The 15,503-nt window shown below is 34.9% G+C and overlaps 2 protein-coding genes across 2 annotated transcripts in view; one reads left to right on the top strand and one right to left on the bottom strand.

Moving 5' to 3' along the window:
* Positions 1 to 5,161: 5,161 nt before the first annotated feature.
* Positions 5,162 to 9,393, bottom strand: LOC107719262 (leptin receptor gene-related protein). Its single transcript, XM_016526644.1, has 4 exons — positions 9,288 to 9,393; positions 8,682 to 8,757; positions 8,418 to 8,601; positions 5,162 to 7,314 (listed from the first exon to the last, which is right to left on the bottom strand). Exons 1-4 carry the CDS (start codon positions 9,304 to 9,306, stop codon positions 7,198 to 7,200), a joined length of 396 nt encoding a protein of 131 aa, XP_016382130.1. The 5' UTR covers positions 9,307 to 9,393; the 3' UTR covers positions 5,162 to 7,197.
* A 1,293-nt stretch (positions 9,394 to 10,686) lies between these two features.
* LOC107719272 (tyrosine-protein kinase JAK1-like) overlaps positions 10,687 to 15,503 on the top strand; it is a gene marked incomplete at its 5' end in the record, with an annotated part of 33,208 nt that continues 28,391 nt past the window's right edge. The window contains 7 exons of the mRNA XM_016526664.1: positions 10,687 to 10,834; positions 10,907 to 11,030; positions 11,182 to 11,317; positions 11,403 to 11,554; positions 12,845 to 13,028; positions 13,112 to 13,269; positions 15,352 to 15,466. Of these exons, the coding sequence (XP_016382150.1) occupies positions 10,687 to 10,834; positions 10,907 to 11,030; positions 11,182 to 11,317; positions 11,403 to 11,554; positions 12,845 to 13,028; positions 13,112 to 13,269; positions 15,352 to 15,466 (1,017 nt within the window). The remainder of the gene's footprint in view (positions 10,835 to 10,906; positions 11,031 to 11,181; positions 11,318 to 11,402; positions 11,555 to 12,844; positions 13,029 to 13,111; positions 13,270 to 15,351; positions 15,467 to 15,503) is intronic.

Consider the following 15,503-nt stretch of genomic DNA (forward strand, 5'->3'; position numbering starts at 1 on the left):
GAACCCTGTTTTTTCAAAGAGAGTTGTTTAGGGGGCGAACTGAAAGTTTTATTTTGTCTTACTTTAAGTCATTTTGAAGCCCCCTTCGAAGTTTACAATCAAATGGTTACAATCTGGTTATATTACATTATACTGAGTGGTTGACCAAGCATTTGCAACCCAGCAAGCAAGTAAACTGGCATGGTTTTCTACACTTTCATGTGCATCATTACCTTTTCAAATGGAAAAATTCAAGGTTTCATAGTACAAACAGCCTAAATTCATCAGTGATAAAACTGTTTGCCTTTTATTTGCCTTTGCACCCAAATAAATTACACCTTGAAATTTAAGGTCGGGGGAGATAAATAATGAGCTCTTGAAGGATTCTACTTCACTTCCATAAAGTTTTTATGCGCAAGGTGAAAAGTGATTGCATTGCCTCTAGTGCAGAACCTTGATTAGCCAATTTACATTTCAGCTCCACACTTTCTCATTTCTGTTTTTTTCCCCCTTCTCATCTTTCTCTAATTTGTTGGGGTTACTCAATCTGTTGGACATATTTTCCTAAGATAAAAGATTGGTTTATGCAAAATTGCAACAGAACATAGGGTGATGGACAAGCGTCTGAAAAAACGAGCGCGTCTGATTTTGCTCCCTTGTTGACGTTGCAAAGGGATCTCATTATAATATTACCGCCCCTTAATCTGTAAGTTTACACCTAAAAATTTAGTAGCCAAATTGGCTGGTGAGTGAAAAAGTTCATTTCAATCCCTGGTTTTACTAATGTTAGTGTACGGTTGCTGTTTGGTATTTTTGGGGGTGGAACCAATATCTAACATTCCAAGAATGTTCAAATTAGGTTTTATTATTGAAACAATACACTACTATCTTTAGAACGTTCCGGGAAGTTGGGTTTGCATCGATCTTGTTTGAGGAAAGTACAACAAGGGCATATGAGCTGTTCTTTTTTCATTAGCGTGATGTCTTACAGGAACAGATCCAGTATACAGTACATGTAATGATGTCCACTACTTCTAATAAATGGCAGAATACAGTATTGAGCAATGGTCAAGATGTAAGTACGAGAAGGAGAGATAGAGCTGGAGGAAATGAGGAGCTGGGGTTGATGGGGAAGAAGAGAACAGTGTGTGAGATGTATTTCATTTGTCCTATTAGGTTTCAAGGTGCCACTGAATACAAGACCTTTTTCCTGGAGAAAAAAAAAGTCAATCGGAAATTCCAAGAGTCAACTGGAATTATTAATTAAGCTAAGACTTCATTCACTACATCATTCCCATCACCAGCGGATGGGACATCCCTCCTCCTCCCCATCCTCCTCCTCCTCCTCCTCTCTGGGACTCTGGCATTGATGGTGTGCTGTGATCCTCCTGACACCCCTATTCCCTCCAACTGAGAAGATGAAAGAAACCAGGAAAACAAAGAATCACGACTACACATTGAGAGAGACTGGTGAATGGCTTTTATGCTAATCTATCTATCTATCTATCTATCTATCTGTCTGTCTGTCTGTCTGTCTGTCTGTCTGTCTGTCCGTCCGTCCGTCCGTCCGTCCGTCCGTCCATCCATCTGTTTGTCTCTCTCTGTCTGTCTGACTATCTATCTGTCTGTCTGTCTGTCTGTCTATCTATCTACACAGGAATAAATTACATTTTAAAATATATTAATGTTACATGTATTTACTATAGCAATAATAGTAAATTATGTATAATTACATGCAACTAACCCTAAACCAAACACTAATTCTCTAACCCTATAGTAAGTGCATGTTGTTAATTAATAATACTCCATACTTAACTGTATAATTACACTGTAAGAAGGAGACAAAATAACTAAAACGTAATAATAATAAAATAAATAAATAAATAAGCCATTAAAATAGGTTTTCTATTTGAATATATTTTAAAATGTAATTTTCAGCCTAAGTCTTCAGTGCCACATGATCCTTCAGAAATCATTCTAATACGCTGATATGCTGCTAAAGTAACATTTATTATCAATTTTGAAAATAGTTGAGCTATTGAATATTTTCTATCTATCTATCTGTCTGTTTGTCTATCGATCTATCTGTCTGTATGTCCGTCCGTCCGTCCATTTATCTGTTTGTCTCTCTCTGTCCATCCTTCTATCCATCCGTCCATCTATCTATCTATCTATCTATCTATCTATCTATCTATCTGTCCATCTGTTCATCCGTCCGTCCGTCCGTCCGTCCATCTGTCCATCCATCCGTTTGTCTCTCTCTGTCTGTCTGACTATCTATCTGTCTGTCTGTCTTTCTATCCATCCGTCTGTCCGTCCGTCTGTCTGTCTGTCTATCTATCTATCTGTCTGTCTGTCTATCTATCTATCTATCTGTCTGTTTCTGTCTGTCTGACTATCTATCTGTCTGTCCCTCCTTCTATCTATCCATCTGTCTGTCTGTCTGTCTATCTATCTATCTATCTATCTATCCGTCCATCCATCCATCCATCCATCTGTCTCTCTCTGTCTGTCTGACTATCTAACTTACTGTCTTTTCGTCCTTCTATCCATCCGTCTGTCTATCTATCTGTCCACCCGTCTGTCTGTCTCTCTCTGTCTGTCTGACTATGACTATCTGTCTGTTCGTCCTTCCATCCGTCCGTCCGTCTATCTATCTATCTATCTATCTATCTATCTGTCTGTCTGTCTATCTATCTATCTATCTGTCTGTCTGTCTGTCTATCTATCTATCTATCTATCCATCCATCCATCCATCCATCTGTCTCTCTCTGTCTGTCTGACTATCTAACTTACCGTCTTTTCGTCCTTCTATCCATCCGTCTGTCTATCTATCTGTCCACCCGTCTATCTGTCTGTCTCTCTCTGTCTGTCTGACTATGACTATCTGTCTGTTCGTCCTTCCATCCGTCCGTCCGTCTATCTATCTATCTATCTATCTATCTATCTATCTATCTATCTATCTATCTGTCTGTCTGTCTATCTATCTATCTATCTGTCTGTCTATCTATCTATCTATCTATCTATCTGTCTGTCTGTCTGTCTGTCTGTCTGTCTGTCTGTCTGTCTATCTATCTATCTATCATCTGTCCCTCCATCCATCCATCTATCTGTCCGTCCATCCATCTGTCTCTCTCTGTGTCTGACTATCTAACTAACTGTCTTTTCATCCGTCCGTCTATCCATCTGTCTGTCTATCTATCTGTCCACCCGTCTATCTGTCTGTCTGTCTCTTTCTGTCTGTCTGACTATGACTATCTGTCTGTTTGTCTGTTCGTCCTTCCTTTTGTGATCTATCTATCTATCTTTTCATAAAGAAACTTTCAAAGAAACTTATTTACATAAGTAATTAGCTTAAAAGTGACTATTCAAGGTCATAACTGTGTCTGGTAAAATGTGCAGTCAAGTTTCATGATCTTCCATCGAGCTTTCATCTCTATATGTAGTCCATGGTTTCCTCCGTACAGTAAGTTGCCTTATATGTTGTGTTTGAGACATCAATAAACCCACGAGATTGCAGCCAAACCACCTGCAGTGTGTCAGAAAGTCACGCAAGGTCAGCGTTACCTAATGAGTAAATATGAAATGAAATAAAACAGAACAAGTAAAACGTGGTAAAGGAATGAAATAAATAAATCAGAGTTTCACCGGGCTGTTTCCAGGCAACGGTTGTGAGGTGCAGAGATTCATGGCCACTGGAGGGCCCTTTCCTAACCCACAACCACTGTTTTTAGAAGAACTATCCTGTATCTCTCTAGTGTCTCAGAATTAAGTATTAGGATTTATGAGAACTATTTCCTGAATAATTTTTTTTTCTGAAGGCATGAATGCATGTGACTAAGCATTCAGATATGCTTATTCATTGATGTTTTCTGAAAGTAAACATCATGCAGTCTCTTATGAATGATGCTCTTGTATTTCAAATGCTTGTCAGTTTGCCAACCCTGCAGAACGTTGCTACCCAATTTCCCTCTTTAATTAGGATATGTGCCATTATAACAATAGATCAATATTTGAAATAATATATAATTTTGGGTATATATTTTGCCATCTTTCATAATCAAAACCATGAATATGTTACAAGATGTTTCTTATCTGCTTTCGGACACCTCTGAAGACCAGGCTTCCTCTCTTTAAATATCATCATTCATTCTGGCCGCTTTGATTGTGCTTAAAAATAGAGCTGAACTCCCCAGGGAAGGTCATTAGCAAGTGGCACCACTGCCGTTAGGGCCAGTGTCTGCAGACCACTCATTTATTTATTTGAATCTGAGCACGAGAGAAGCGCCTAGAGAAAGACAGCTCAGCAGGACAGGTCTGTCTTCCTGTCTTCAGGCAGGTTTCCTGTGATATTTTGTCATTTAATCCCTCTTTCAAGATTAAAAAGGGATGCAAAGGCAACATAAAATTATCATAAAGTCAATATGACTAATGCCGGTTTGAATAACTACTGTATTAATTTCTGCAGAGTTAAAATACAGGAAAAAAAAAAAACATAAAATCAGAGGCCAAAATTTTCTAACTCATTTGACAAATTGTGTGTTTTATGCACATGTATTTAGTGACAATATTCAATATTAAGTGATGTCATGCGGTGTCTCTTTTCCATGCAACCAGGACTGAAGCTTTCAAGATTAAAAAGGGATGCAAAAGCTATCCTAAAAATAGTCAATATGACTAATACTGATTTAAATAACTACTGTATTATTTTGTTTCAAAGTAATACAGGCCAAAAAAAAAAAAAAACTTAAAGGGGTCATAGGATGCTACATCAATTTTTCCTTTCTCTTTGGACTGAAATGTGTGTTGGCAGTGTGTGTACACAACCACCCTATAATGATAAATGTTGAATGTTTTCAAAAACGGCTTGATCTGAAAAGAGCTGTTTTTGACAGGGTAAAAAAGGTGTTTTTTACACTACCATTGAGAAATTGTAACCAAACTATGTTACAGACTTTTCATTAAGACCCTAAAGAATCATATCAACTTGTGGAAAATGGGCATCCTATGACCCCTTTAAAATCAGAGGCCAAAATTACTTGAGAATATATAGAGAATATATGAATAAAGTGACATGAAGCTTAAAACAAGAAAAAAACTTTTTCTTGCCAAAATGAATGTATTTTATTTGTCTTGTTTGCCAAAATTTCCAAAAGTGAATTAATTCCATTTATGGCCCAAATATAATCAAAATTATTATCAAAAACAATTATGACTACATTAACAGGAGCTGAATTGAGATTCTGAAGACCAAGACCTCCAGATAAATAAATAAACATCTGAGATGTTGAAGGTGATCACCTGACCTTGACAGACCACACAGGTGCAACAATCCAGAAAATCTTATGGCTTTTTTTCTCATACCCATCATATTCAAGCTTCAGTGATTTCTCAGTGACTCTGCACACACTCCTACAATATCTGCCACCTCCAGATACAAAAATATCATATGTAACATCTTTACTCTCTGCATTGGCATCCTGTGTCTGCAACAAACATGGGAAGTAAACCAGATGTAAATTCAAGTCTGTCATTGTGCTGTCACTCACATGCATTATATTTCAGTGTGAACATGTCTTTGAAACAGACCTTATATATTACGGTAGTTACACTCACTGAACAGCCATCCTCTGATCTGTATTTCTCTGCTCTCTAAGTAGTCTGGCACTTGACATCAACAGAAGCCATCGCTATGATTTAAAGTCACATTGGTCAAAAAGAGTGCAATTTTAAACATAAACAGTGACGCTAATTATATAGAGTTACTGAAAAAGACAAACTTATGACAAGACAAAAAATGAAAAATTCAAGTGTTTTTTTTTTATTCATATAATCAAATAGATATTGTTTGAAAGTGCTGAAACAAGATCACAAAGGTATATCAAAAACATCCCTTATACAAGTCAGTCTAACCGCTGAAGAAACAAAACAGGAAGATTTTAAACGGTGGATAAAATGATAAACTTATAATCCTTTATAAACTATTAATGACAACAGCAGTAGTGTGAAACTGTCAATCATTAAACTTGAACACTGTGTCTTTCAGGTGAAACTGGATCTCAGACACTCTATTAATTTACTATATAGCCTACAATATATTAAATTATATAATCATGTCAAAGTGTTTCATAAGCTATGATGTGGAATTATGTCAGTTGTAAGAAAATGTTTCTGGAATTTCATGAATCATATGCCGTTCCAATAAAAAGCAACTATAATAAGCATTCTATAATCACTGAAAGGCTGTTTATGATTGTATTCTGCACGCATTTAAAACTTTTCTTCCTGTTTCTACAGACCCAAGACAAGACAAAAACACTTCATAGACTGCCATGGTTACAGTGCTTCTGTTTGCAAACACAAAGCATTGCTCTTAGGTGGCATTGTTTTATAATTCATTATGCCTCTTAACTGCCAGGCCTATATATCAAGTGCAAATGATGATCATTCATAATTTAATCAGGATAATTAAGTACTAACAATTCAAGCTGCTAAAAAAGGAGAGAGAAAAATGTTAATTCTATGCTTACCTTTGTGTATTATTAAATTCTAAATCTTGATGATGGTTTAATTGGCTTGCATAAAAGATTTCTAGTTCATACTAAAATTAATTATTTGAGCACGAATCTCACAAAAACAGTGTAGAAGCCTACTTTTAGGACTTTTTCCGAATGATTGCGAACCTCTTGTGTAATACCGCAAAATGATTTGTTTTTAATATTATCAAATAATAAATAATTTTTGCATTGTGTTGAAAAAAAAAAAACCACATCTGTTGATGAGAGGATGGGGAAGAAATCTTAATTTTAAACTTAATACAAAAAAATCTTAAATGTTCCACACACAGGCTTCATTTTATTTAAGCAAATCATAACTGATTGTTTTTTTGCTTTTGATTTGAGTAAATATGAGCCATACTGTACTATACAGGTTTTGTGAGATTGACCCTTTTTGCTGTTCAAACAAGTTTAAATGCAATATTTCTATAAATGCAACTTCATAATTACCGTTTTTAAGCAAATTATTGTATACACAGGGCCATGCATATGTAATGCAAATGAAAAGGCAGAAGCAGAGCACCAAAGCAAATAACCCAGAGTAAAACAAAGCAATGGACACAGTCTCTGTCAAGGCCTGGGTTAATCAGCATTGCCACGGCAAGCTATTTAAAGTTTCGTAGTATATAATGTAGTTATGTTCTTCTTTTCCGGATAGGTTTTACCACTGTTCCCAGCTAAAGTCATCTCCACCTCCGAATATCAGGAAGAAACCCAGAATGGTCAGAAAAAGGACACAATTGCCTGCCATTACCAGGCCACAGGCGCCCCACTGGATCTGCAGAGGAAGACAGCCATTAGTTCCATTCATTCAGTGTACTGTCTGGTTTGCCATTTTAGAAAGCATATTCTGTCTGTATAAGCTTTTAAGTCATTTTGAGGACACTGTGAGCACTAAATGCAATCTGACCAAAAATATAATGAAATTTAATCAATGCCATCAGAGTGAAGGTTCTTCCTCTTGTACAAAACAGAATTCTGTTATAACCCTCTAAGCTATTATTATATGAGCTGTATGGGTCATATTTGACCTGGAAATCTGATTAAAGAAGCAAGAAATAATAATTTAAAGAACGGAAGACAGACTATTTTCAAAAACCAGTAAGGTATCTGCATTTTAATCCACCCTAATTTTCATTAATGCAGAAATATCCACATTCTCATCAGTTATTATATCTGATTAAAAAAAAAATAAAACTGAAAGCACAACTAAAATGATCACTACTTGAAATAAACTGTTACCTGAAATAAAATACAGCATAACAAAACATTTTATAATAAAACTATATAGACATATATTAAAATATATATTACAAATACACATATATTATAAAAAAATTGAAAAAACAGCAACAACAAAAACACAGCAAAATGACAAACGAAATTCAAAATTAAAACAAAATATTCAAATAAAAAAAACTATTAATAAACTTGCTATATTAATAAATTAACTATAATAGCATCTCTAAATAGTATAAAAAATATGAAAAAGTATGAATTGGTTAAAAATGAAATAAAATGTAAAGTAAAATTAAATACAAAATATATAAATAAAATATATTTCGTTCTTTCTTTCTTTTTAGGTTAAACGTGACTTGGACATGTTTTTATTATACGCTAAAATTATACGTTTTATTGTATTGTATTATATGTTGTTAGCCAACAACGAATATTCTGTCATCATTACCCCCCATCCACTTGTTCTGTACCTGTATGAGTTTCTTTCTTCTGTTGAACCAAAAAGAAGATATTTTGAATAACACTGGTATCCATATAGTAAATGATGACAGAATTGTCATTTTTGGGTGAACTATTCCATTTTTAGTATAAAAAAGGTCAAGATAAAACCGAAGCAGGACATAAAGCATATTCTGAACTCACCACAGATTTTCGTGCAAGCACAACGGGTAGCCCATATGCTGACACCACAATTCCAGTGGTTAAGAAGTATGCAAGCTCCCTGCATGCATTGCTTGACTCAGTGTCGTCTGCATGCCTTCTGGCTATTAAATTTGGGATAGGTGACAGGATGTAGAAGACCAGGACAAACATCGGCCAGTACACTCTGTGAGGAAAGAAGCACATAGAGGTTATCTTCAATTACTGCACTTAAGATCTTTACAGATGACAAAAACAGAGACCTACCCAAAATGTTCCAGTGCACATCCCAAAAGGAGAAAAGTCAGTCCAAGTGCACCACTGAAGGATAACGCAACAAGAGCTGAAAAGCAATCATTCAGATTAGTCAAGGGCCAAGGATTTGAGCACGGAAACATTACGTGTGTTTGTATGGCCCCCTCGCGGCCATAGCTCGCAACTGCAGAAGTGACGTACTTGGTGACTAAACTGCGTATAAATAAATTCCGTGATTTTTCATGTTTAAGATCATTTCTCAATTTGATTATCATAGGTTAAATACGGAATATGACTGAAAAAAAAGACTGCCGCACAACAGTATAACTAAAGTAAGTAAATCTAAGTCAAACTTAAACCGTAGTTGACAACGTATTATTTTCCATCAATTCATGACACTTAATAGATTTTATTTGAACTAACCAATCTGCAGTTATATTATACTTAGACCTTTTACGTAGCAGTCTGTAGTTATGAAACTTCAACAAAGTATACAAGACTTAGGTTACTATCGCCAGCAGATGCACTCGTAAAAGCATCGGCGTGGTTTGTTAAAAGTGTTATAAAGTGTTATAAAGTGTTGCACTGATCAGAACAAGAGTTGCCGTTTAGCTTTACCTTTTATTCCTGCCATCATTCACAAACGCCTTTTGTTTTGTTTTTTCTCTTTGTGCTAAATGTTACTGGACTGACTTCCTATTTCCTCAAACTACTGATACACCCTTAAAGGAGCAGTCTTACAAAAACTTACAGAGAATCTACTGATCTTAAAAACTTTTAAAGTTTGTGAACTTTATAATATATTTATTTGATATATATATATATATACATGTGTGTGTGTGTGTGTGTATCTTGTATCTGTTTTTAACTTTTTTACCTCTTCTTCTTCTTGTTGTTTCTTGATAAAATATTGTATGTTACTGTTCTTTGAATATAAAAAATAATCCACTGATCTCCAGAAAAACAAACAAATAAATAATTGTTGTTGTTGTTATTATTATTAGCCTATATTATTAGCCTAGTAGTAGTAGTAGTAGTAATATTTACGTCGGTTCAGTCTCTATCTGTAACTGTAGTTATTAGTTAATGCATTAACTAACAATGAACATTTGTTACAGTATTTATTTATCTTTGTTAACGTACTGTTTTGATTTTGATTGTCTTACTGTTACATCATGTTAGCTCAGGTCCGTTAAATAACATTACCAGATAAAACTTTGGATTTGAATATTAGAAACGGTTGAAATTAACATTAACTAAGATTAAAAAATACTTTTGAAGTATTTTTTATTTTTAGTTTATCTCTCTCTGTCTGTCTAGCTAATAATAATGAATATTATATTAGCCTAGTTCATCTTAAAGTAGCTTAAACAATAAAATGCATACATATTTAATCGAATTTACTGTGCAAGTTTGTATTGGGGAAAAAAGAAATCAACAAAATGACAACATCCGAGACTAGAAAATGTCTACCCGTAAACACCGCTACCCGTAAACACAGAATTTTTCGCTGGAAAATGAGGCTTTCTCAGGAGGGCTGTTTCATGATCATGTTACAGTGACAGAAACTCTACTGAATTAAGGGTTACATAAAGGTGACGTCAACGTCAAACAGCCAATCAGATTCAGTGTGTGGGTCACGTAATTTATCCGAAACTCGTCATCATCAATTTCTTCGGAAGCGACTCTCGTCCAGATGATCTTTCGACGGTAAGGTAAAATTCGTTTCCATGATTTATATCTTTTATAAGTTCATTCGATGTCGCTGTAAGCATCCAGACACACTAATGACAGTCAGAAATAGGAGAGAAGTGTGTTAGTCGTGAATTGAGCTCTTCTGCGAACTTTCGGTTTCTATTAAACTGTCTGTAAAGAGTCCAGGTGTTCGTAAAGAACATGCTTTACTGTATTTCAAAGAGGGAAATGTTGTTCTATATCATATGTACGATGACAGAATCTTATTTTACTATACTTAGGAAATTGTTGGAATGGAATATTGCCGGGACCTCATTAATAAAGCGCTGAAAAACAAGAAGTAGTCATGGCCTCAGTGATGTTACAGGGGCTCGAGATCCATTTTTACCTGCCAGAGACACACCAGATCATTCATCTCTCAGGAAGTTTCACAGCAGAGGAGCTGTGTGTTGAAGCTGCCAAGAAGTTGGGTAGGTTTTTCAGCTATTCCACAAAATAAACACTGTAATCATCACAGACTCAATAATGTCTCGCTATTGCAGGTATATCTCCACTGTGTAGCAGTTTGTTCGCCCTTTATGATGAATTTAGCAAGATCTGGTATGCACCCAATCACTCATTCACTATTGATGAGACTACAAGACTGAAGCTTTACTATCGCATGAGGTATTCCCGGACTTTAAGTTTTTCTTCCCTGTTTTGTGTGATATTTGGGTTACACTTTACTTGAAGGGGTGTGCATAAGACTGACATGACACCTTCATAATTATTTGAAATGATGTTACATATTGACGTTATAATGCCATTCGTGGGGCAGATTCTATTTTACAAACTGGCATGGGACATCTCTCAAGACATCTCATCCAGTGTCCAGACACAGTCTCAAGCGAGGGACGGGGTCTACAGGAACAGCTGTTCTGGATGTAGTTTCACTAACGTACCTCTACGCACAGGTACGGTGACAAAAACATTGCCTGCTTTTAAAGGACGTACTGTTCAAGAAAGTTGTGGCTGCTCATTTGTATGTGTGTTTTGCAGAGTCAGTGTGACTTTCAGAGTGATCTGACACCGCTGCGTAGCACTCGTGATGAGAATGACGTCCAGCTGATAGAAAATGAGTGTTTGGGTATGGCGGTGATGGCCATCTCCCATGATGCCATTGAAAAAAATCTTCCTGTCTGTGAATTTGAGTAAGAGCAAGAGTACTTTATGGCACTTTTTTAGTCTTAGTTTATTCATCAAGTTTATTTTTCATGACTGAGACTGTAGCAACATTTTTTAAAGGGGTCATATGATGTTGCTAAAAAGAACATTATTTTGTGTATTTGGTGTAATGAAATGTGTTTATGCGGTTTAAGGTTCAAAAAACACATTATTTTCCACATACTGTACATTATTGTTTCTCCTCTATGCCCCGCCTTTCTGAAACGCGTCAATTTTTACAAAGCTCATTGTTCTGAAAAGCGAGGTGTGCTAAAGGTGATTTGGTCAATGTTTACATTTTTTGGCACCCTCAGATTCCAGATTTTCAAATAGTTGTATCTCAGCCAAATATTGTCCTATCCTATGTATTCAGCTTTCAGATAATGTATAAATCTCATTTTCAAAAAATTGACCCTTATGACTAATTTTGTGGTCCAGGGTCCAAAGCTGAATTTATGGCAAAGCTGAATTTTCAGCATCATTACTCCAGTCTTAAGTGTCACATGATCCTTCAGAAATCATTCTAATATGCTGATTTGCTGCTCAGGAAACAATTATTATTATTATTAGCAATGCTAAATACATTTGTGCTGCTCTGTGTTATGTTAGTATCATTGAGATCATTTTTACTAATATTTTGAAGTTTTTATTTTCATTTTTATATTATGAATGAATATTTTCATTTTAAAGTTGTAATAATTTTGTTAGTTTTTTAATGTCTATATAGTTTTTTCACACATTTTTTTATTTCAGTTTTAATTTTAGTTTAGTTCATCAGGTAAAACTAAATAAAAATGAGAAATGTTGTCATGGCAAATAGCTGGGGGGAAAATGAATGTAATTGTTGTAAATGTAAATGTAATTTTTATATTTGATTTTATTTCAGTTAACTTTTTTTATTTTAATGGTTTTAGTTTTAAACTTTTTATAACCCTGGTGCTGCTTAATATTAAAAATGTTCAATATTAAATTAAATTAATTAATATTCAAATTAAAACCTTTTTCAGGATCCTTTGATGGATAAAAAGTTTAAAAAAGAACAGCATTTATTTTAAATATAAATCTTTTGTTACATTGTAAATCGCTATCACTTGATCAATTGAATGCATCCTTGATGTATAAAATTATTCATCTTTAAAACAAATAAACTTGACCCCAAATTTCTGAACGGTAGTGTACGTGCTGAAGTTTCACTCTTCAGTTTAGAGTTCAATATTTCTATTTGTTTCTAACTCTACAGTTTTTTAATGTCACATATTTATTTTTTTTAAGGCCAGTTCAGATCCGTGGACCAATCAGGAGAGACGTAAATCAAAGAGAGGCAGTAAGAAACGGAGTAAAATAGCATCACATGATGCAGGAGAGGACAGATGGACACTCTTTTCAGACTTTAATGAGATAACGCATCTTCTCATCAAATACTCTGTGGTTACCATCCACAAACAGGACAACAAAAACATGGTGAGGCTTACCGTGAGATCTGTGATCAGTTTGGCTCATTTAGGGGAAATCAGAACTTTTCTTACGTTTGTGATCTTCTTCAGGAGCTGAAGCTGGCATCCCATGAGGAGGCGCTGTCCTTTGGCAGTCTGGTAGATGGGTACTTTAGGCTCACAGTAGATGCGCATCATTTCCTCTGCAGGGATGTGGCTCCCGTCTCACTGGAAAAGAACCTACGAGAGGGCTGCCATGGTCCAATCAAGTACTCATCATGCTTTTAAATTAATAGTTCCTCCAGAAATGATAATGAACTCGTATTGTTCCAAACCCTGTATGACTTTCTTTCTTCTGCGGAACACAAAAGGAGATGTTTTAATAAATATTCATGCTGGGCGCGGCTACATAAACTGCTAAGACTAGACAATAACTTCATTGAAGTCAGCTACTTAAAAAACGTAGCTTCATCTAATTTGATACCGAAAAGAGAGGCTGATTAGCCCCATAATAACTTCTAGTCATACTAGTTCATAAGACACAGTCTTGACACAATGGCAGTGTTTATGCAACTGGTCCCTGCTCTTTTCTATTCAACAATGGCCAGCAGTAAGCAGTGGTTATCAAGCACTGACTTCTGAATCAGAAAATACCTTAATAGAGTAACAGACCAAAATATTATTTACCGTATTGACCTGAATATAAGACGATGTTTTTTTCTTGGAAATACATCTGAAAAAACGCGGTCGTCTTATATTCAGGGTCTAGACTTTGACATGTCAATAATACACCTACAACAATAGGTGGCGCCAAATACGCATAAAACGAGTGTGCCATGAAATACGTAATGTAATGCGTGTTGTAAAGATCGCAAGTAAAAACAAAAGAAGTAGAAAACCTTACAGCTGCATGAGTCGTGACTGTCACGTTAGCCTGATGGGACCAAACTCCCTTTGTGATTTTAAAACGTAAGACTGTACCCAGATTTGAAGACTACAGTAAGATTTTACTTCTACTGTTAATAAGATTTTGGTAGGCTGGTATTAGATGGATAGCCTAAATGTCCTAATTCAGATGGGCTACCTGTTTTTTTGTTTTTTTAATGGTATATCAAAAAGTGTATATTTTTTAAATGTGATTGTTGGTACATTTTACCAGTTTTTACCATACTTTCAAAACAAAAATTAAAATAGGAAAAATATGCAATATGAAAATAATTGAAGACAAAATGTGTTTTACTGAGAAAAAACAAGATTTGTTTTTTAAAAAGCCTTTTTCCAAAAGGTACATCTGGAAAAAGGGGGGTCGTCTTATAATCAGGGTCGTCTTATATTCGGGCCAATACGGTAATCTTTCCCACCTCTGTAGCTTTCAAATGTCTTTTGTACTTCTGCATATTCAATTTCGAATGTTCTAAGGTTGCATTATATAGTGCCATTATATTGTTTGTTGTCCCACAGTACAGTATATTAGCTTATTTTATTCACTGTAACAGAATAAAATCAGACAAAGTGGAATTATCGACTCAAAATGTAATTATCTTCTTTTTTTCCATATTGATTACTTTTGCCATCATCTAGTGCTAACTTATCCCTAAAAATTGCAAATGTGAATGAGATTTGTAAGCTATGGCAGAAAGTCATACAGATTTGGAACGATGTTAGGGTAAATGACAACCTATTTTTGAGTATGCTATTTATATTATTTGTACACTACAGTTCAAAAGTGAAGGGTCAGTAAGATTTCAAAATTTTCTTTATAAAAATTAATAGTTTTAAGTGACAGTAAAGACATTTATAATGTTAATAACGATTTTGATTTCAAATAAATGCAGTTTTTTTAACTTTCTATTCATCAAATAATCCTGAAAATAATATGTATCACGGTTTCCACAAAAATATTAAGCAACACAACTGTTTTCAACATTGATAATAAACAGAAATGTTTCTTCAGCAGCAAATCAGCATATTAGAATGATTTTTGAAGGATCATGTGACACTGAAGACTGGAGTAATGATCACAGGAATAAATTACTTTTTTAAAAATATATTACAATAAAAAGCAATTATTTTAAATTGAAATAATATTTCACAGTATTACTGTTTTTACTGTATAAATGCAGCCTTGGTGAGCATAAAAGACTTCTTTCAAAAACTCCAAACTTTTCAGTGGTAGTGTAATAATAATTCAACTTGAATTCATCCCTTAATTCATATAACTTTCTGTAGTCCTATTTAATTTGTTCAGCATGTTTTTCAGCATCTAAAACTGTCTAATATACAATCATCAAATGACAGAGAAGAATGTCTTTGAACAGCTGATGTAATGGTATCTCTTTTGTACCCCTCAGTACTGAATATGCCATCCATAAACTCAAGCAGGAAGGTTATGAGGAGGGCATGTATCTGCTGCGCTGGAGCACTCACGACTTCGATCATGTTCTCCTGACTGTCATATGCAATGAGGTACTCGCTTTATTATTGTATATGCTGCTTTTGGAAA

Source organism: Sinocyclocheilus rhinocerous, unplaced genomic scaffold, assembly GCF_001515625.1.
Source record: "Sinocyclocheilus rhinocerous isolate Xijiao unplaced genomic scaffold, SAMN03320098_v1.1 scaffold2138, whole genome shotgun sequence".
NCBI classification, from domain to species: domain Eukaryota; kingdom Metazoa; phylum Chordata; class Actinopteri; order Cypriniformes; family Cyprinidae; genus Sinocyclocheilus; species Sinocyclocheilus rhinocerous.